This window comes from Hyla sarda, chromosome 11, assembly GCF_029499605.1.
Source record: "Hyla sarda isolate aHylSar1 chromosome 11, aHylSar1.hap1, whole genome shotgun sequence".
NCBI classification, from domain to species: Eukaryota; Metazoa; Chordata; class Amphibia; order Anura; family Hylidae; genus Hyla; species Hyla sarda.
In genome coordinates, this window is record NC_079199.1 from 73,635,297 (window position 1) to 73,657,817 (window position 22,521).

At 42.5% G+C, this 22,521-nt stretch overlaps 1 protein-coding gene across 1 annotated transcript in view; it reads right to left on the reverse strand.

Moving 5' to 3' along the window:
- The window catches only part of PPP2R3C (protein phosphatase 2 regulatory subunit B''gamma), an 82,118-nt gene that overhangs the window by 12,413 nt on the left and 47,184 nt on the right, over positions 1-22,521 (reverse strand). The window contains exons 8-9 of the mRNA XM_056546296.1: positions 20,147-20,279; positions 13,580-13,635 (exon numbers count right to left, since the gene is read on the reverse strand). Of these exons, the coding sequence (XP_056402271.1) occupies positions 13,580-13,635; positions 20,147-20,279 (189 nt within the window). The remainder of the gene's footprint in view (positions 1-13,579; positions 13,636-20,146; positions 20,280-22,521) is intronic.

The window sequence follows — 22,521 nt, forward strand, 5'->3', positions numbered from 1 at the left end:
CTTAGGTATTTTCCAACCTACACTCATTTCAAGTTCACAGAGGGTAAGAGCTGGCTCTCACTTGTACATAAGTTATTTTCTAATACAGTGTCTGGGGGAGCTTCACAGTTTAAATGCTGCCAAAAAAACAAGGCCAGGAGGGGGAGCCCCATGAAGCAAAACAGAAATAAGAGAAAATTAGATACATTTGTGAAATCCCCGGTTACTGCCACAAGGAATAAGAATCTGAAAGGAAAGTCTCCTAGGGCTGTCACTGATGCTGCCTCAGGCTCTCAAAAGGCAATCAAAATGATTATCCAAAGGCCAGAGTCCATCAAGTTCAACCTATAACCCTAATGAGTCAACTGAGTTCATCCAGAGGAAGGCAAAAAACCCTCATATTAGGAGGTAAAAATTCCTTCCTGACTCCAATATGGCAGTCAGAATAAATCCCTGGATCAACGTTCTGTCCCTATAAATCTAGTATACATAACCAGCGATGTTATTACTCTCCAAAAATGCATCCAGCCCCTTTTGAACTCTTTTACAGAATCCAACATGACCACCTCCTCAGGCAGAGAATTCCACAGTCTCACTGCTCTTACAGTAAAGAACCCCCTGTTGTCCTTAAGGAGATTTTGATGCAAGTACAGAAAAATAAGAAGAAGGGTTTGAGTAAACTTTCCCACAAGTTGTTACGGTTTCAAATAATATCTTCCTGATTAGAGCATACCTGGCCAAAATTAAGGTTAGGGTTAAAAGGGATTGAATCTAAAATACCTCAGTAAGAAAACAAGATTAATACAGTGATCTCTGTAGCTGAAAATAAACGCACAGGAAAAACATTTTTGTTTATCATAAAATTCAAGATATGGAGGACAGAGCAAGATGGTGTAACATCTGTTTTCTTTTGTGTGGAGAATACAAATCTGTGTGTGTTTTTGGAAGATTGGATAAAGGAAAAAATTGGACTTGAGCATCTGTCCAATTTATTTGGAATTGGGAAAACTCATTGGGGGAGATTATCAAAACAGAGGAAGGAAGAGTGGTGTAGTTGCCCACAGCAACCAGATTGCTTGCTTTTTTCATTTAAAAAAAAAGCCTCCTGAAAAAGAAAAGAAGCAATCTGATTGGTTGCTATAGGCTATTGCAACACTCTTCCTCTACACAGGTTTTGATAATTTCCTTTTACCCCTTAAGGACCACAGTTTTTTTTTTCACTTTTGCACTTGATTTTTAGAAGTTTAGGTGGAAAAAACGAAACTCTTTCAATTTTCCACTTTCAGACCCATATGAGGGCTTTTTTTCACCACCAATTGTAATTTGTAATGACATCCATCATTTCACAAAAAACTAGGGTGAAACAAAAAAAAAATTTGGGGGAAAAAATTTAAGACAAAAAAACACCATTTTGTAACTTTGAGGGCTTCTCATTCTACACAGTGCACTTTATCTTTATGATACGCAACTTATAAAGGTTTTAGTTTGTTTTACTTATTTTAAAAATGTATCATTTTTTTGTACGACAATTAGCATGTTTAACCCCTTAAGGACCACAGGTTTTCTAATTTTTGCACTTTGATTTTTAGAAGGTGAGGAGAAAATAATTTTAATCACAAAATCTACGTCGAAACCAGAAAAAAAATAAAAATTGTTGGGTTGAAAAAAAAAAAACCACGCCATTTTGTCACTTTTGGGGGCTTTCGATTCTATGCAGTACACTTTTCAGTAAAAATGACACCTTATCTTTATACTATAGGTCCATACGGGCGCAAGGATACCTAAATTTATATAGATTTTATTTTATTTTACTACTTAAAAAATGTTTTAACTACATTTACCAAATGTTTAAAATGGTCATCTTCTGACACCTATAACTTTTCAATTTTTCCGCATACAGGAATGTATGAGGATTCATTTTTTGCGCCGTAATCTGAAGTTTTTATTGGTACCATTTTGTTTTAATGGGACTTTTTGATCACTTTTTATTGTTTTTTTTAAAGGGGTAGTCCAGTGGTGAAAAACTTATCCCCTATCCTAAGGATAGGGGATAAGTTTGAGATCGCGAGGGGTCCGACCGCTGGGGCCCCCTGCGATCTCTCTGTACGGGGCCCCGGCTCTCCGCCCAGATAGCGGGTGTCGACCCCCGCACGAGGCGGCGGCTAACACACCCCCTCAATACATCTCAATGGCAGAGCCGGAGATTGCCGAAGGCAGCGCTTCGGCTCTGCCATAGAGTTGTATTGAGGGGGCGTGTCGGCCGCCGCCTCGTGCGGCGGTCCACACGCCCCCTTCCCACGGGCTGTCGGGGCTCCGTACAGGAGATCGCAGGGGCCCCAGCAGTCGGACCCCCCGCGATCTGCAACTTATCACCTATCCTTAGGATAGGGGATAAGTTGCTCACCACTGAGTCACCACTGGACTACTCCTTTAACAAGGGTGTAAGGGTATAGAAAATGAACAAAAATACGCAGTTTTTGAATTTTTTTTTATGTATACACCATTGACCGTGCGGTTTAAATTAATGTTATATTGACATATTCTACTTTATTTTGGTGGTAAATTTTCAGCGTTACTTGCATCCTTTTTTGGTGAAAAATCCCAAAGTTTCATGAAAATTTTAGAATTTTTTTATTTTTCTAACTTTGAAGCTCTACTTGTAAGGAAAATGGATATTCACAATAAATTTTATTTTTATTCACAAATACAATATGTCCACTTTATGTTGGCATCATAAAATTGACATATTTTTGCTTTTTCAAAAAATTAGAGGGCTTCAAATTAGAGCAGCAATTTTAAAAAAAAATTCATGAAAATTGCTAAATCTGAAGGGACAGATGTTACAGAACTACAACTCCCAGCATGCCTGGGCAGTCCAGGCATGCTGAGAGTTGTAGTTTGGCAAAATCTGGAGGGCTACCGTTTGGGCACCGCTGTAACAGTGGTCTCCAAACTGTGGCCCTCCAGATGTTGCAAAACTACAACTCCCAGCATTGCAGATTGGCCTTCCTAGTGGTTGCCACAGTAAAGATCACTCTACTTTCACTTTCAATTCCCACCCCCACTGTAGTTTCCCTACCTGACCCAGGATCCAGCAGTCTCCAGCGACGATCGGGGATCTCCAGGCATCTTCTCCTGCAGGTACCGGCCTCCATCTTCTTCCCACGATCCCCTCGACATCCAGGGTTGGGCAGAACGGGGGGTTGCCATGGCAACCCACTGTCCTGCTCTGCCATTGGTCAGAATCAGTTCTGACCAATGGCAGGGGATAGGAGGAGATTGCAGCTCTGCGACCTCACTCCTAGCCCTCAAGATGATCGGGGCTGTCCCTGACAGCTCCGATCATCGCTATTTTCCGGGTGATCGGGTCACCAGAGCCCCGATCAGCCCGGAATAGCAGAAAAATCGCATATCTGAATTGACATGCGATTTTCTGCGATCGACGACATGGGGGGGGGGGGGGGGGGTCTCAGGACCCCCCTGGGAGATGTGCCGGGGTGCCTGCTGAATGATTTCAGCAGGCATTCCGGTCCGGTCCCCAACCGACGGGGACCGGAATTCCCATGGGCGTATGCATACGCCCCACGTCCTTAAGGACTCGGGATGCAGGGCGTATGCATATGCCCGGCGTCCTGAACAGGTTAAACTTTTAGTATGGAAGGAGTTAATTCACATTTATTACCACCATATTTTTTTGTCTCCATAGAGGACTATTACATTGCATACACTGTTCAATGCTATGCCATAGCATAGCATTGGTCAGTGTTATCGGCACTCTGCTGCTCCAGCCTGAGCAGGCATGGAGCAGTAGATCACCGATCGGACAGCGCGGAGGCAGGTAGGGACCCTCCCCCGTCCTCTCAGCTGTTCGCGATGGCGCAATTTCACCGTGGCAGTAATGAACAGCCCGACTGAGCTGCCAGGAACAATTTACTTTCACTTTAGACACGGTGATCAACTTTGATCGCTGTGTCTAAGGGGTTAATGCCAGACATCACCGAACGCATTAGACACGGGTCCCGGCCGTTGATGGCTGCCAGGACCACCCTGCTATGATGTGGGGTCAGCCCATGACCCCGCTTCATAGAAGGGGAGCGGGACTGGGTGTACAAGTACGCCCTTGGTCCCCAAGGTGTTTAAAAATGTCCTCTTCCGACCTCTAAATTTTTTGCTTACATTTTTTTTTTTATGGGATTTTTTTTTATTCAAACTTTTATTAGTGTAAAAAAAAAATTTGTGATTTAACCTGTTCCCTATTTTTTTAATCCCTTATAGGGGACTATTACATGCACTCCTTAGATAGCATTGATCAGTGTTATTGGTGCTCGACTGCTCCATCCTGCCATGGTTGATTGGAGCATTTAGGAGATTGATTGTTGCCAGGATTAAGTTCTCTTTAAAGGGGTATTCTGGGCAAAAACCATCCTATCCCCTATCGAAAGGATAGGGGATAAGATGTCTGATCGCGGGGGGGCCGCCGCTGGGACCCCTCGCAATCTCCCTGCAGCAGCCCACATTCTATGCGTAGCTGTGTCTGCAGTTTTGGAAACCGCAGGGCCACCCCACGCCCCTTACATTCATGTCTATGGGATGGGGCGTTACGGCCGTTACGCCCCCTCCAATAGAAATTATTGGAGGGGCGTGGCGTGACGTCCCCGTCTCGGTAGCCCGGCGGTTTCCAAAACTGCAGACACAGCTACGCATTGAATGCAGGCTGCTGCAGGGAGATTGCGGGGGGGTCCCAGCGGTGGGCCCCCCGGGATCAGACATGTTATCCCATATCCTTTCGATAGGGGATAAGATGTTTTTACCCGGAATACCCCTTTAAAATAAGCACACAATTTAGCTGGAAAGATTAAATATTCTGTATGGTTTTCTCCCTTCCCTGCGGATGTCTCCAATGAGAAGGAGGGTTAATGAGGTTATGTAATTTGAGTCTTATTTCCTTCTGAGGGGGATGGATGGGGGGGTGTAAGTGCAGGGTGAGAGTCTCATGCCTACACTCTGTTCCAAATTATTATGCAAATTCTATTTAAGGGTCACATAGATTAAATATTTTGTTTTTCAGTTTAACTCATGGATGGCATGAGGAGTCTTTTGATCACTGAAAACAATCTCTGACACCTGCAATAATTAGATTGCCAGGTGAGCCCAATTTAAGGAAATGGGTGTTCCACATTATTAAGCAGAGCACCATTTTCAAGCAATATGGGGAAGAAAAAGGATCTCTCTGCTGCCGAAAAGAGTTAAATAGTTCAATGCCTTGGACGAGGTATGAAAACATTAGATATTTCACGAAAACCTAAGCGTAATCATCGCACTGTTAAGAGATTTGTGGCTGATTCAGAGCACAGAAGGATTCGTTCAGATAAAGGCACATTGAGGAAGATTTCTGCCAGATCCATGCATCGCATCAAGAGAGTAGCTGGTAAAATACCATTACATAGCAGCAAACAGATATTTGAATCTGCTGGTGCCGCTGGAGTCCCACAGACATCAAGGTGTTGAGTTCTGCAGAGTCTTGCAACTGTGCATAAACCTTCTATTTGGCCACCTCTAACAAATGCTCACAAGCAGAAACGGCAGCATTGGGCAGAAAAATATATGAAGACTAATTTTCAAACAGTCCTGTTCTCTGATGAGTGCCGTGCAACCCTGGATGGTCCAGATGGATGGAGTAGTAGATGGTTGGTGGATGACCACCCTGTTCCAACAAGGCTGCAACGTCAGCAAGGCAGTGGTGGAGTCATGTTTTGGGCCGAAATCATGGGAAAAGAGCTGGTTGTCCCCTTTATGGTCCCCCGAAGGTGTAAAGATGACCTCTGCAAAGTATGTGGAGTTTCTGACTGACCACTTTCTTCCCTGGTACAGAAGGAAGAACTATTCTTTCCGTAATTAAATCATCTTCATGCATGACAATGCACCATTTCATGCTACAAAGAATAACTCTGCATCAATGGCTGCTATGGGGATAAAAGGAGAGAAAGCCATGGTGTGGCCTCAATCCTCCCGACCTTCCTATTGAGAACTTTTGGAGCATCCTCAAGCAAAAGATCTACTGCCGGACATCCCTCTGCAAGGTTCCCGTATTCCCAGACGAAGGAGACCTCCGAAACGCGTTGGAAGGATATTTTGTACTGTATATACGACCCGTAGTGACGTCACTACGCTAATTCCATCTAGCTAACCTTGCAGCGGAGTGTACGGCAGTAGAGACGCCACCGGCCGGGACTGACTCCTGCTATCCCCCAAATAGACATCGTTTGAACTATAGGAGCAAACCTCCAGGATTAAAAGACTGATTTTCCAGGAGCCGTTACTACAAAGGATAGAGATCGCACAATATTAAACTAAGGACACTCCAGCACTTCCAGCTTTATAAGATACATCTCATTATCAGGTATACACTAATCTTTTTAGATTTTTATAACTTATCTACAAGATGGTGGTGCTGCCTCAGCTCCTATACTTCTGAAACAGAGCCTCCTTTGTCTGTAAGCTCCTAACATTGTGTATTAAACCCTTTTTGGGTGATATAAGTCCAAACCAGTCTGGATTTATGAAGGGTAGGAATAGCTTGGTAACATTAGGAGGGTATTTTCTAGTATGCAATTAGGGTAAGGTCCTGCTCGGTCCATTCTGTCTCTTGATGTCGCAAAAGTGGAGAGTAAGAAATGTATATTGTTTACTCAGATAGCGTTAATATGTAAGAAAATTTAAAAAAAGTTATTAGGTGTGCTGGGGAGCACGAGGTTCTCCCTGATGTGGGATAAATAACATATGACATATGGTTTTAGAAAATAGATAGTATAATTAACAAATTGATCTGGGATGTAAAAGGGTAAGGATGAAATGGTCATCTCTTGCAGTGCCCCAAGCAATGGGTGGTTTGGGGATATCTAACTTAAGATTATACTACTGGGCCACCCTAGTTTCTCAGTTTTATGGGAAACAATGGAATAATTCTGGGTGATTATCTTAGCAATAGAATGGGGTATAAAACTGAGAATATGGAAATGGCACGTGGAGAGTGTAAGAAATTAACATTGTTTAATAAGATGGCATCAATTTGGAATAAAATTAAAAAGTTAGTTATTGGGTGTGCTGGAGAGCATGAGCTTCTCCCTGATGTGGGAAAATAGTAAATTGTATTACATTTTTAACATTAACCCCTTAAAAGGGATACTCCACCCCTAGTCATCTTATCCCCTATACAAAGGATAGGGGATAAGATGTGTGATCGCGGGGGTTCTGCCGCTGGGGACCCCCGCGATCTCTCCTGCAGCACCCCCATTCACCAGCAGTACGGAGCGAAGAACGCTCCATGGCTGACGACGGGCGATACAGGGGCCGGAGCATTATGACGTCACGGCCCTGCTCCCTCGATGCAAACCTATGTTTTTTTTTTTGTGTGTTTATCACACTTGTATATATTTTTACACTTACATTATATTATATTACACATATTATACAAATAGTACACACATATAGTCGCATACACACATCACATTCACATTTTTTAGAGTTAGATTTTTCACAGATTGCATTTTCATCATTCCTTGAGAACAATCACATAATCCATCCTTTTTATTTACAGGCCTACATCTATTTAGCACTTCACAACTCACTTTTGGGTTTTGTTTGGATTATTTTGCTGTGACTGGTAATAGGTGTTTTTATTTTCTCCCCCCACTTGTCATTGGATGGTTCTCTGTTTCATTGTATGTGATAAGATCATTTATGAGTGTTTTCTCTCCTTAAATAGGAGACATTATTTGTCTGCATGTTGCTTATATATATCTCTCAGGGTGGGCCATTTATATGTATACACCTTAATAAAATGGTAATGGTTGGTGATATTAACTTCCTGTTTGTGGCACATTACTATAGGTGAGGGGGGAAACTTTTCAAGATGGGTGGTGGCCATTTTGAAGTCTGTCATTTTGAATCCAACTTTTGTTTTTTCAATAGGAAGAGGGTCATGTGACACATCAAACTTATTGGGAATTTCACAAGAAAAACAATGATGTGCTTGGTTTTATCGTAACTTTATTCTTTCATGGAGTTATTTACAAGTGTCTGACCACTTATAAAATGTGTTCAATGTGCTGCCCATTGTGTTGGAATGCAACCCTCTTCTCCCACTCTTCACACACTGATAGCAACACCGCAGGAGAAATGCTAGCACAGGATTCCAGTATCTGTAGTTTCAGGTGCTACAGAATGGGCAAAACAAAAATTGGAACAGGACTCAGTTCACGCAGAAGATTTTGTTCAGTGATGAAGTAAACTTTTATGTGAATGGTGAACAAACAAAACCACCACTATTGGTCTGACACTAACCCACATTGGATAGATCCCTCAAAGACTGTTGGAACACAAAAATTGATAGTATGGTGTGGTATATGGGGTACAAAGATAGTGGGGCCATTCTTCATCAATGAAAACCTCAAGGCCACTGGATATGCAAAATTGCTACATGATGATGTGTTTCCCTCTTTATGCACTGAAGCTGGCATGTTCCCTGAGTTTTTACAGCAAGACGGTGCACCACCACATTATGGGTGTCAGGTCCGAGCATTCCTAGATGAACAGTTTCCTGGAAAATGGATTGGTGTGAAGGCAATTGTCTATGCTGTGAAGATACGAGATGTGCAGCACCTGAAACTACGCATACTGGAAGCCTGTGCTAGCATTTCTCCTGCGGTGTTGCTATCAGTGTGTGAAGAGTGGGAGAAGAGGGTTGCATTGACAATCCAATACAATGGGCAGCACATTGAACACATTTTATAAGTGGTCAGAAACTTGTAAATTACGCATTTAAGTTACATTAAAACCAAGTACATCGTTGTTTTTCTTGTGAAATTCCTAATAAGTTTGATGTGTCACATGACCCTCTTCCTATTGAAAAACAAAAGTTGGATTCAAAATGGCCAACTTCAAAATGGCAGCCATGGTCACCACCCATCTTGAAAAGTTCCCCCCTCACATATACTAATGTGCCACAAACAGGAAGTGAATTTAACCAACCATTCCCACTTTATTAAGGTGTATCCATATAAATGGCCCACCCTGTATTATACATTTTCATCTTTTGGACTCTGGACTGAGTGGAATTTTGTATACACGTTTGGACTCTGGATAATAGGGCAGAGACTTTCCCAAGATATTACATGATTGGAAGGGCCTTCTATGGACTTGGGAGACTATGGTCAATAATTTATCATGATTGGAGTAAACTGTGTCTAATAAGTATGTAAATGGATTATTTCCACTATAATTAGGGTCATGCCAATATATGATTTTTGGGTAGCCCTGTCTGCGCACCTGTCATTATTTGCGCTCCCATTGGGGCGAGACTGGTGGGTGTGCGCATACATGGCTGGGTAACCTAGGTGTGACTGTATAGACACACTTAGAAGATGCATTTTCAATTATTTTATATACAATAAGTTTTGTAAGTAGACTAATGATGGCATGTCTTCCTTTGGTATGCATTTGTATAATATTTGGCCACATTTATATATTGACTGCTCAAAAAAAAAGGGAACACTAAAGATAACACATCCTAGATCTGAATGAATTAACTAACTGTATGAAATACTTTCGTGCCGACAAATTTATCAACCCATGGAGGTCTGGATGTGGAGACACCCCAAATAAAAAAAGTGGAAAACCACACTACAGGCTGATCCAACTTTGATGTAATGTCCTTAAAACAAGTCAAAATGAGGCTCAGTAGTGTGTGGCCTCCACGTGCCCGTTCGACCTCCCTACAATGCCTGGGCATGCTCCTGATGAGGTGGCGGATGGTTTCCTGAGGGATGTCCTCCCAGACCTGGACTAAAGCCAACTCCTGGACAGTCTGTGGTGCAAGATGTGCTAAATCGGATTCAGGTCTAGGGAACGGGCGGGCCAGTCCATAGCATCAATGCCTTCCTCTTGCAGGAACTGCTGACACACTCCAGCCACATAAGGTCTAGCATTGTCTTTCATTAGGAGGAACCCAGGGCCAACCACACCAGCATATGGTCTCACAAGGGGTCTGAGGATCTTATCTCGATACCTAATGGCAGTCAGGCTACCTCTGGCAAGCATATTGAGGGCTGTGCAGCCCCCCAAAGAAGTGCCACCCCACACCATTACTGACCCACCACCAAACTTGTCATGCTGGAGGATGTTGCAGGCAGCAAAAAGTTCTCCATGGCATCTCCAGACTGTCACGTCTGTGGCACATGAGCTCAGTGTGAACCTGCTTTTATCTGTGAAGAGCACACGAATTTGCCAATTTTGGTGTTCTCTGGCAAATGCCAACCGTCCTACACGGTGTTGGGCTGTAAGCACAACCCCCACCTGTGGATGTCAGGCCCTTATACCACTCTCATGGAGTCTGTCTCTGACCATTCGAGTGGAGACATGCACATTTGTGGGCTGCTGGAGGTCATTTTGCAGGGCTCTGGCAGTGCTTGAACAAAGGCGGAGGTAGCAGTCCTGATGCTGGGTTGTTGCCCTCCTATGGCCTCCTCCACGTCTCCTGATGTACTGGCCTGTTTCCTAGTAGAGTCTCCATGCTCTGGACACTACGCTGACAGACAGGTTTGTTCAATAAAATTTGAATTGTACTCTTAATAGTTGATAACATGAGAATTATGCTGACTCTTTACATCAATTATTTAGGTAAATGAGAAAAATATCATTTGCATTCTAATTTGGAACAGGGTGTAGATTGCATACACTGTTATAGCATGTTATCATAGCATTGATTAGTGTTATTGGTGCTCCATTGTTCCAACCTGCTGAGGCTGACTGGAGCCTTGGAGAACTGATCGGATGGCGAGGAGGCAGATAAGGGCCCTCCCCCGCCATCCTCTCAGCTGTTTGGAACATCATGATTTCCCTGTGATGATCCCGATCAGCTCCACTGAGCTGCCAGGAATGTATTTTCGGGATTTTACATGCCGCCATCACCTTTGATCGCAGCGCCTAAAGGGTAAATGCCGGGCATCAGCCCAATCGCAGGTGTAATGCATTAGCCGCAGGTCCTGGCTGCGCAGGTTGTTAAGGGGTTAAAGAGCACAGCTATTTGGGAAAACAGGATTTGGTGTATCAGTCCCAATTTTTTGAGCAGTAGGTATTGATTAAATTTGAGGTTGATTAATATACATATGGTATGACTTACTTAAGTTTTACAGCTAATATTTTTCCAATGAGTTCTTGGGAGTATTTGGGACACAAAGCAAGATTAAAGGGGTATTCCACTGGAAAAAAAAATTTAATCAACTGGTGCCAGAAAGTTAAACAGATTTGCAAATTACTTCTATTTAAAATCTTAATCCTTCCAGTACTTATCACCTGCTGTATGCTCCAGATGAAGTTCTTTTCTTTGTGAATTTCTTTTCTGTCTGACCACAGTGCTCTCTGCTGACACCTTCGTCCATGACCGGAACTATCCAGAGCAGGAGAGGTTTGCTATGGGGGATTTGATCCTACTCTGGACAGTTCCTGACAGACCGAGGTATCTGTTACATGTATAGTAAAAACTAAATAAAACAATTTAATTAAAAATAATCATCCAAACAAACAAAAGTGGTATGACTACTATGGAACTACAGGAGCCACAAACCATAGTGTATGGCTTTATGATGCATGTATATAGAGGAGTATTTTCACATAGTGGTGCACATATGGATTGCCTAGTAACATATTTATATATAGCTGCATTTCCACATAGCGGTTTTATTTCTATTGAATATACGGTATGTGTGCTTCTACAGTATGTATTAATGTTCATTGCTTTCATAATTCGGTTGTGTGCACTATGCGCTATATATGTGTAGTACTTATATGTCCATATTATTATGTGTATACACATGTATAGAGCTGTATTCACACAACGTTTTTCCCTTTGAGTAATCGTTTTGATCAGCATCACCTGCGCTACAAGCCTGTGTGAGAGGTTTAGTGCGGGTGATTCTGCTGACAGATTTCCTTTAAGCACCATGACAATATAAAGTTGAAAAGTGTTGATTTTTTATGTACGGTTCGTCCTATTACTATTTTAATGGCATGGATTAAAAGTAAATTTTTATATTTTGTCTACACCTGGAGTGCTGGATTTCTTTGTTTTCCCAAAGACTATAACTTGGTGAAAAAATCTCTCTCAAAACCATAGTATAGCGTAACGTCTGAGCTGTAAGCAATTCAAATAAGATCTTCAGAAGCTGAAACCAGTCGACAAACTGAAACATAGTGAGAGAAACATTTATCAAGGCATTTAGAGCCTTGCCTTACTCCAGGTGCACAAAAAGTCGCACATGCAACTAAGCACTTATTTGTGCAACTTTTGCTGGTATGTACAGTGGCAAACAGCCTTACCTAAGCAAAAAAAAGCACGTAGGCAAAAAAAGTCGCAAACCCCTTTACAAAAGTTGCAAGTCAACTCCAGGTCTGACCTAGAGTACAAAACTCCCTTATGTGAGAAATATTAAAAAGTCGCAAACTGAGACTTTTGTGTTTTGATTATGTCTTCCAAATTAATCAACCCCGTGTTATTATGATAAATGAAATAAAAAAAAGATAAAATGATTTAAAGAAACAAAAATGATAAATAAAAAACAAAAGCAAACAATGATAAATACACCCACCCCCCACCGTAGAGCTGGGCGGTATGACCAAAAATGTGTATCAGAGTGTTTTTGTAAGTTATGGCGGTTTTTGCAGCCTGGGCCCAGGAATATGTAGTACAGTTTAGATTTCCAGTGCCGGCGGCCCGCAACTCACAGGAGGACGAGGAGAGCGGTGCTTGCGGGTAACATGATTAGTTCCCGAACAGCGCTGTGCTGATAATTCATTGGGGGGGGGGGGGGGGGGGTAGGAAGAGAAGCAGTACAGTGACCGCGGGTCACATGTGATTAGTTACCAGCACGCTGCGGCTGATAATTCATTCATTCGAGGGGCCCAACCGCTATTGCGGTATGGGAAAAATTCATATCATACAGGAAAAAAAAATTACCGGTATGAACCAGTATACCAGAACTACCCCCCCCAGTGACTTTTGCTTTGATTTGCAGGGCTGATTGGAAGATGATGATTCACTGATATGCTGGTGTTCAGTGATGAGGATACCTTTCACCTCTGTGGGAAGGTCAAATCGCCATAAAGTTAGAATTTGGGGCTCAGAAAAACTATGTGCCCTTATTGATCAAGATAGACTAAGTGAAGGCAAACCGTGTTCTGTGCAATAAGCAGGCTATGGGCCCTTTTTTGTGTGGAGGATACTGTAACTAGCCACTTCTACATGGACTTGGTAAAGGAACAGCGTATGCAACTGATCGGTGAAGTACTGTCTATCAGCATGATGGTGCACCTTCACATTTCCATTCGGAAATTTATCCATACCTGAATAAATCTAGCCAGAATGTTGGATCGATCCTTGAAGTAGCCCCACAGAAAAAAATGAAGTTGCAGTGTATCCGCCCCCATATTTGGCAAGATAAAGGTAATACATTTGTGTTATATTCTCTTGGTTATAAAAAATACTGAGGCTATAATTTTGCATCATCCTTTTTGAGAAATAATAAAAAAATAAAAAACAACTTACCTCCAGTAAATCATCCAAGAAGCTACAAGCTAAAATATCCTGTATTTTTATCTTTCCTTTAAAAAAAAAAAAAAATGAAAAAGAAAATATTAAAAGCTTATCTGTGTACTAGTATAGATGTTATGTAAATGCATAGAACTAATAGAACTAAAAAGGGATTGTCCCATAAAGACAGTCCTGCCCATATCAACATAGATCTTAGCAGCTGCCATTCTGGTCGACTTGAGCGATCCTGGTATGACATAGGCAGCCAATCAAGTGAATGGCAATCATTCAATACTCACCAGCGACTGCTGCTGAGGAAATGACTAGCAGGCTGTGGTTTCCTTAGAAAAATTACCGTATATACGCGAGTATAAGCCGAGTTTTTCAGCACGATTTTTCGTGCTGGAAACACCCCCCTCGGCTTATACTCGAGTGAACTCTCCGCCCTCAGTGGTCTTCAACCTGCGGACCTCCAGAGGTTTCAAAACTACAACTCCCAGCAAGCCCGGGCAGCCATCGGCTGTCCGGGCTTGCTGGGAGTTGTAGTTTTGAAACCTCTGGAGGTCTGCAGGTTGAAGACCACTGCGGCCTTCGACATCATCCAGCCCCCTCTCACCCCCTTTAGTTCTGTACTCACCTCCGCTCGGCGCTGGTCCGGTGCTGCAGGACTGTCCGGTGAGGAGGTCGTCCGGTGGGATAGTGGTTCCGGGCTGCCATCTTCACCTCTTCTCCGCGCTTCGGGCCCGGCCCCGGAATAGTCACGTTGCCTTGACGACGACACAGAGGTACGTTCATTACCAACGTTCCTCTGCGTCATAGTCAAGGCAACGCCTCTATTCTGGGCCTGAAACGCGGAGAAGAGGCCCCCCGGTGAAGATGGCAGCCCGGGCTGGCTGGGAGTTGTAGTTTTGAAACCTCTGGAGGTCCGCAGGTTGAAGACCATGATGATGACGACATGTGGTGATGATGACAAGGGGATGATGAATGGGGGGGGTTGGGGATGATGACAAGGGGATGATGACGACGGGTGATGATGACGACAGGGTGATGATGACGACAGGGTGATGATGACGACAGGGTGATGATGACGACAGGGTGATGATGACGACAGGGTGATGATGACGACAGGGTGATGATGACGACAGGGTGATGAGGATGATGAAGGTGTTAATGACGGGGGTCTGGATGATGACGGGGGGGGGGGGGGATGATGTATTTCCCACCCTAGGCTTATACTCGAGTCAATAACTTTTCCTGGGATTTTGGGGTGAAATTAGGGGCCTCGGCTTATATTCGGGTCGGCTTATACTCGAGTATATACGGTAGTTGTTATTCATGAGGTGAGTCCATGGCATATCATTGGATTGGCTAGGCTTTAAAAGCAGTATAACACGATATGCGAATACAAATACCTCTGTACACCAAGTTTATTTCAGGATGGGTTCACATAACATGGAATGGCTGTGTTTACTATTTCATCAAGTGATCTAATAAATTGAGCAGTGGTGTATATAGAAAAGTAGAAGGAAAACAGACAAAAAAAATAAGGCCACATACCCTATTCATCTGAAACAGGAGGGCTGCCTCTATGGTACATGAATTCTTGTTATTAAAGGGGTACTCCGGTGGAATTTATTTATTTAATCAACTGGTGCCAGAAAGTTAACCCCTTAAGGACCCAGCCCATTTTCACCTTAAGGACCCGGCCATTTTTGCCCATCTGACCACTGTCACTTTAAGCATTAATAACTCTGGGATGCTTTTACCTTTCATTCTGATTCAGAGATTGTTTTTTCGTGACCTATTCTACTTTTTGTTAGCATTGTTAAAATTTCATCGATATTTGCATCATTTCTTGGTGAAAAATTCCAAAATTTGATGAAAAAATAAAAAAATAGCATTTTTTTTTAACTTTGAAGCTCTCTGCTTATAAAGGAAAATGGATATTCCAAATGGTTCTGAAATGGTTTTTAAGGGGGCATATTTAAGGTTTTATGGTTCCAGAACAGCAAAAAACAAAAAAAAACAAAATGGCATAATATTTTGGAAACTACACCCCTCAAGGAACATAACAAGGGGTACAGAGAAGCTTAACACCCCACAGGTGTTTGAAGATTTTTCGTTAAAGTTGGATGTGTAAATTGATTTATTTATTTATTTATTTTCACTAAAATGCTAGTTTTCCCCCAAATTTTAAATTTTTACAAGTGGTAATAGGAGAAAATGCCCCCCAAAATTTGTAACCCCCTCTCTTCTGAGTATGGCAATACCCAATGTGTGGATGTCAAGTGCTCTGCTGGCACACTACAATGCTCAGAAGAGAAGGAGTCACATTTGGCTTTTGGAAAGCAAATTTTGCTGAAATGGTTTTTGGGGGGAAAGTCGCATTTAGGAAGCCCCTATGGTGCCAGAACAGCAAAAAAACAAACAAACAAAAAAAAAAAAACACATGGCATACTATTTTGGAAACTATACCCCTCAAGAAAGGTAACAAGGGGTACAGTGAGCCCTAACACCCCACAGGTGTTTGACAAATTTCTGCTAAAGTTGGATGTGAAAATGAAAAAAAAAATTCACTAAAATGCTGGTGCTACCCCAAATTTTTCATTTTCACAAGGGTTAATAGGAGAAAAAGCCTCCAAAAATGTGTAATTTGCAACAAAATTTAATAAGGGGTGCAGTGAGCATTTACACCCTACTGACGTTTGACAGATCTTTGGAACAGTGGGCTGTGCAAATGAAAAATATTTTTTTTTTATTTTCACGGACCACTGTTCCAAAAATCTGTCAGACACTTGTGGGGTGTAAATGCTCACTGTACCTCTTATTAAATTCTGTGGGGGGGACCACTGATCTGGCACTATGGGGGCTTTGTAAACACACATGACCTTCAATTTTGGAAACATTCTCTCTCCAAAATCCCAATGGTGCTCCTTCTCTTCTGAGCATTGTAGTGCACGCAGAGCACTTTACATCCACATATGGGGTATGTTCTTACTCAGAAGAAATCGGGTTACAAATTTTGGGAGGCATTTTTCCTATTTTCCCTAGTGAAAATCAAAAATTTATAGTAACACCAGCATTTTAGTGAAATTTTTTTTCTTCATTTTTCACATCCAATTTTAACCCCTTGTTATGTTCCGTGAGGGGTGTACTTTCCAAAATGTGGTCACATCTGGGAATTTATTGTTTCGTGTTTATGTCAGAACCGCTGTAAAATCAGCCACCCATGTGCAAATCACCAATTTAGACCTCAAATGTACATAGTGCGCTCTCACTCCTGAGCCTTGTTGTGTGCCCGCAGATCACTTTACACCCACATATGGGGTATTTCCATACTCAGGAGAAATTGCGTTACAAATTTTGGGGGTCTTTTTTCCCCCTTTTACTACTTGTGAAAATTAAAAGTATGGGGCAATACCAGCATGTTAATATAAAAAATGTAATTTCTTTACAATAACAAAACTTTACCTTTTCATAAGGGGTAAAAGGAGAAAAAGACCCCCCAAAATTTGTAACGCAATTTCTCTCGAGTACGGAAATACCCCATATGTGGCACTAAACTGTTGCCTTGAAATACAACAGGGCTCCAAAGCGAGAGAGCGCCATGTGCATTTGAGGCCTATTTTGGGGATTTGCATCAGTCACCAAAATACCCTACGGCAGTGTTTCCAAAACAGGGTGTCTCCAGCTGTCGCAAAACTCTCAGCATGCCTTGACAGTCTAGGGCATTTGCCCGGGATGCCTGCTGATAGATACATAACTACCAGGAAGCCAGGGCTTACCCATACGCCGTGGATCCTTAAGGGGTTAAACAGATTTGTAAATTACTTCTATTAAAAAAACTCTTAATCCTTCCAGTACTTATTAGCTGCTGAATACAGAATATACACCGAGATCGTGGGGGTCCCCTGCGATCATGCATCTTATCCCTATCCTTTGGATAGGGATAAGATGTATAAAGCCAGAATACCCCTTTAACATATTAGTCCCAAACAACATTGGTGGATTGTTACAAATAGATAAGAACCTAAATCCTGACTTTAAAAAAGGTAGCCACACTGGACAGCAGTAGTTGGATGGTTGAACAACCAGTAAGCAATCAATTGTCAATTGACAAACAATTGTTTTTATGATATGTACACATTTTAGTTCACACTGGAGGAGATTTATCAAAACCTGTGCAGAGGAAAAGTTGACCAGTTGCCCATAGCAACCAATCAGATTATTTCTTTAATTTTAAAAGGGCCTCTCAAAAATGAAAGAAGACATCTGATTGGTTCCTATGGACAGCTGGTCATCTTTTCCTCTACACAGGTTTTGCTAAATCTCCCTCACTGGCTGTAACAATTATCCAAACTAATCATACATTTATAATTACACCGGGAAAAGCCCAAAACAATCTTTTAAGAAATGTTCTTTCAAGGAAATATTATTCTGAAAAGATTTTACATTTTGTGAAAAAGAAAAGTTGGGGGTATATAACAGCATGTAAGTGTACACTAACACGCTCCTTTAGCCCCATACTTTTAACATTCACAAGAGGTAAAGAAGAAAAAATGACCCCCCCAAATTTGTAACACATTTTCTCCCGAGTACAGAAATACCCCATGTGTGTACGTAAAGTGCTCTGCGGGTGCACAACATGGCTCATGAGTGAGAGCACACTATGTACATTTTAGGCCTAAATTGGTGATTTGCACGGGGTTGGCTAATAGTTTTAGCATTTCTGACATCTCCCCCCCCCAAAAAAAAAAAAAAACACTACAGGTCTCAGAAGGAAAGGAGCGCCATTGGGCTTTTTAAAAAGTGGATTTAGCTGGAATGGAGGCATGTCGTTTTTGCACGGCCCCCATTGTGCCAGGACAGTGGAAACCCCCACAAGTGACCTCATTTTGGAAAGGACACCCCTCATGGAACATAAGGGGTACAGTGAGAATTTAGACCCCAAAGGGGATTCCAACATTTTTGAAACCGTAGGCTGTAAAAATAAGAAATACATTTTTTTAATATTCACAGCCCACTGTTAAAAATATCTTGGAATAACTGTTGGGGAGTTCAGGGTTACTGTACCCCTTGTTACATTCCTTGAGGGGTGTAGTTTCCCAAATAGCATGCCATGTGTTTTTAGTTTTTTTTGCTGTTCTGGCATCATAGGGACTTCCTAAATGCGAAATGCACCCCAAAAACCATTTCAGCCAAATTCTCTCTCCAAAAGCCAACATTTTGCTCCTTCTCTTCTGAGCCCTGTAGTGCACCCGCAGAGCACTTTTTTGCCAACATATTTCCTTACTCGAGGTAAATGGGGCTACAAATTTGGGGGGGATTTTTCGCCTATTACCCCTTGTGAAAATGAAAAATTTGGGGTAACAAGCATTTTAGTGTAAAAAAATCAAATTTTTCATTTTCACGTCCTACTTTAACGAAAGTTTGTCAAACACCTGTGGGAAGTTAAGGGTTACTGTACCCCATGTTACGTTCCTTGAGGGGTGTAGTTTCGCAAATGATGTGCCATGTGTTTTTTTTTTTTTTGCTGTTCTGGCACCATGGGGGCTTCCTAAATGTGACATGCCCCCAAAAACCATGCTAACAAAATTCTCTTTCCAAAAGCCCATTGTCGCTCCTTCCCTTCTAAGCCCTATAGTTCGCCAGCAGAGCACTTTACGTCCACATATTAGGTATTTCCATACTCGGGAAAAATTGGGCTACAAATTTTGTGGTGCTTTTTCTCCTTTTAACACTGAAATGTTAGTGTAAAAACATTGTGTAAGAGTGTTCGTGTATAAAAAAAAAAAAAAAAAAAAAAAAAAAAAAAAAAAAGATTTAGAATTTTCACCTCCACTTTGCAGCTATTCCTGTCAAACACTGAAAGAGTTTAACTTTCTGAATGTCACTGACTACTTTGATGGGTGCAGTTTTCATAATGGGGTCATTTATGGGAGATTTCTAACATAAAGACCTGCAAATTCACTTCAAAACTTAACTGGTCTCTGAAAAATTCAGATTTAGACAGTTTTGAGAAAATTTGGAAAATTGCTGCTCTATTTTGAAGCCCTCTAATGTCTTTAAAAAAAAAAAAAAGTAGTAAAAACATGTCAACTTTATGATGCAAACATAAAGTAGACATATTGTTTATGTGAATCAATATATAAAATTTGGAATGTCCACTTTCCTTACATGCAGTGAAATCGCGGCGGTCCCGAACGGCCCCACTGAACAGCCGGGTTAGTGTCACTTTCCCCTCAGACGCGGCGGTCAGCTTTGATCGCCGCGTCTGAATGGTTAATACAGGGCATCACCACGATCGGTGATGTCCTGTATTAGCCGCGGATCCCGGCCGTTGACGGACCGCCGCGATAGGGGTGTATTCGCCGTATAAGACGTCGAAAAATACGGTAGGTCACGAGGCCACCCAGGTTATGCAGCTTTAATTTCAATGGTAGTTACACAAATTGCATCAGTCAGCCATCCTGGCTCTTTAGTGCTTTTGGATCATTTACATGAAAGCCATCTTTTAGGTTTGTGGGAAAACCTTTTTTTTTTTTAAAAAAACCTTAATGGTATGATCAGTTTTTAAATTACCTGTCCTTAGAGGATCAAGGAAAAAGAAGAATTTCCTGACAGCAGTGCAGACATAGAAAGAATAAAAGGATTTCTCTAAACCGTCCAGTTGAGGCAGGGTAGGAATAAGCTCAAGGATATAATTCTCCAAGTCCTGCATATAAGAACAATAAAAAGTAATCAGTTACTTTCAAAAAGGGGGAGATTTATCAAAGGATTTAAACTGTTTTTCCTGTCAAAAGTTGTCGCACAGAAAGCCGCAGTCTAAATATGTGCGACTTTTGCGAATTTTGCTTCAGAGGATTTTTAGAACATGATGCCTTCTAGTCTATTTTAGAGGGAAAAATGCATTGGTGCTGAATTTATCAATCAAATTGACTTTTCGGCGACAAGTCGCTTCGGCTGAAAGTACGCTGAAATGCCAGAGCATGCTGGAGCAGGTTTAAATACAGTCTAAAGCATAGAACCCGAAGTCTGTGCGCAGAATTTTTTAAGAGCCATGAGATTTGATAAATTAGGTGCACAATAGACCAACCTAACGCTCTGTAGTTTGGTCCATATTGATGCAGGACATAGATAGCTTTGATAAAGCTCCCCCAAAATCTCCTATATTAACCACTGCCATTGTCAATATATATGTTTTCCTGCTTTTCATAAACAGTAGTCTAATAACCTATAATGTACATAAAAGCATTAAAGTGTTAAACAATGTTTCTTAAACTTACATTGCAGTCCGACATTATTACATGAAAACTAGATGTTTTGCGATCATTTTATTTAATTACTAAGGAAAAGTTCACTTCTGCTCCATTTGGGGACACCAAGGGTCCCCCACTTTATGTAGTTGTCATTTTACTGGGAAAAAACAATTCTGCATGATGCATTTATTGATCGGGTTATTTAAACAGGTTTTGTGATGGAGCTTCCAACGCAGATGTAAACATACTCTAATGCGGTTAGGTAGCCATTTTGTTCACTTCCATTGGATATTTTACAATTCTGGTCTGTTTATGGACACGTGTTATTTCTTTTTTTGTGCATTATTATGGGGAATATTTAGAATTATGTGTATTGGGGGCTTGCATGCTGGTCTGAGTGGTTGCACCTAACGCAAGCTCCCACTAGCTCGGCAAAATACCCTGCTATTTCTTACCCCGTCAGGACGAACTTGCCCCCGCTGAGTGTCCCGGTGCCTGGGGGATCTCCTGCGGCATCTGGCTGGACGCTCCGGTGTGGCCTGGAAGTTCAGCCTGGTGGCTTTGGAGGTCGGCTCCGGCAGAATGGCGGCACGGGAGGGAGCCTGCTGCTGCTGCCTGGATAGTGGCGGAGGTCCTGGCGGTCTCTTCTGGTGCCGTAAGAGAGGATCCAGTGCTGTCCCTGGCTGCCCTGGGGTCGGAATCCTCCAAAGTTTTATGAACTCTGGCGCCATCTTCGGCCTTCGTGGGGATAGTCTGCGCCACTCCCTGGTTGCCACAGCGAGCCCCATGGCTGGTGGAGGACTGAAGGGGAGGGACTAGTGGCCTGCTCTTCAGGAGCTCCCGAAGGAGACCTTGATCCAGCTGTGGTGTATGCTCCCGATTTCTGGACTCTGCTGCTGTGCGGGAGACTTGCTGTACCTTAAAGGGCCCCCCCCCCCCCCGAGTCCTGACCCCTCTGGCGCTGTTGCTGGGTTCATTTGCTCTGCCTCTCTGTGAGTACTCTAGTGGACTGTGGTGTTGGCCCTCCTGTGCAGTGGTTGTGGGTTTGCTGGGAATTGTACCCTGCTCCTCTGCCTGCAGCTTTCTTGATCTGTGGTGCTCCTTGCCGTCTGGACACAGTGCCTGGTGCTTTCCTCTGCCTGTGTGATACCATTCTACCAGTGGGAAGCTATGAGAGGCCGCCGCGGGAAACATAAGTCCAAACTGCATGCTGAAGCCTCTCGCCAAACTTCTGATGAAGATGACTCCTCTGATGATGGAGGTCCCTGTGGTCCCTCTCAACGTGAAGTTTGTGCTCAGACCCCGCTTGCAACTAAAGTGTCAGCGCTTGCAGGAGGATTTGCCTGATCCACCTTTGTTACTGTTTGAGGGCTCCTTGAATCCGGCACAGCCATGCTAGCCTGATCATTCTCTATATGATGCTGTTACCATAGATCATAAGTTCTCTAAATTCTTGGCGGCTTTCACCACCTGGGAGTTCATGATGGTGTCCAAAGTGGAGACAGGATTTTTTTTTATTCTTTGTCATGAGACACAAAAGCTGCAGGAGTGCACGGTGGAAGTGGAGCGTAGAGTGTCCATGGTGGAAGATACCTTGCACCCTGTACTGCAGCAAGTGGCTACCCTGCAGCGCCAAGTTAAAGGGGTGATGGAGAGAGTGGATGATCTTGAGAATCGCCTCCGGATAAATAATAACCG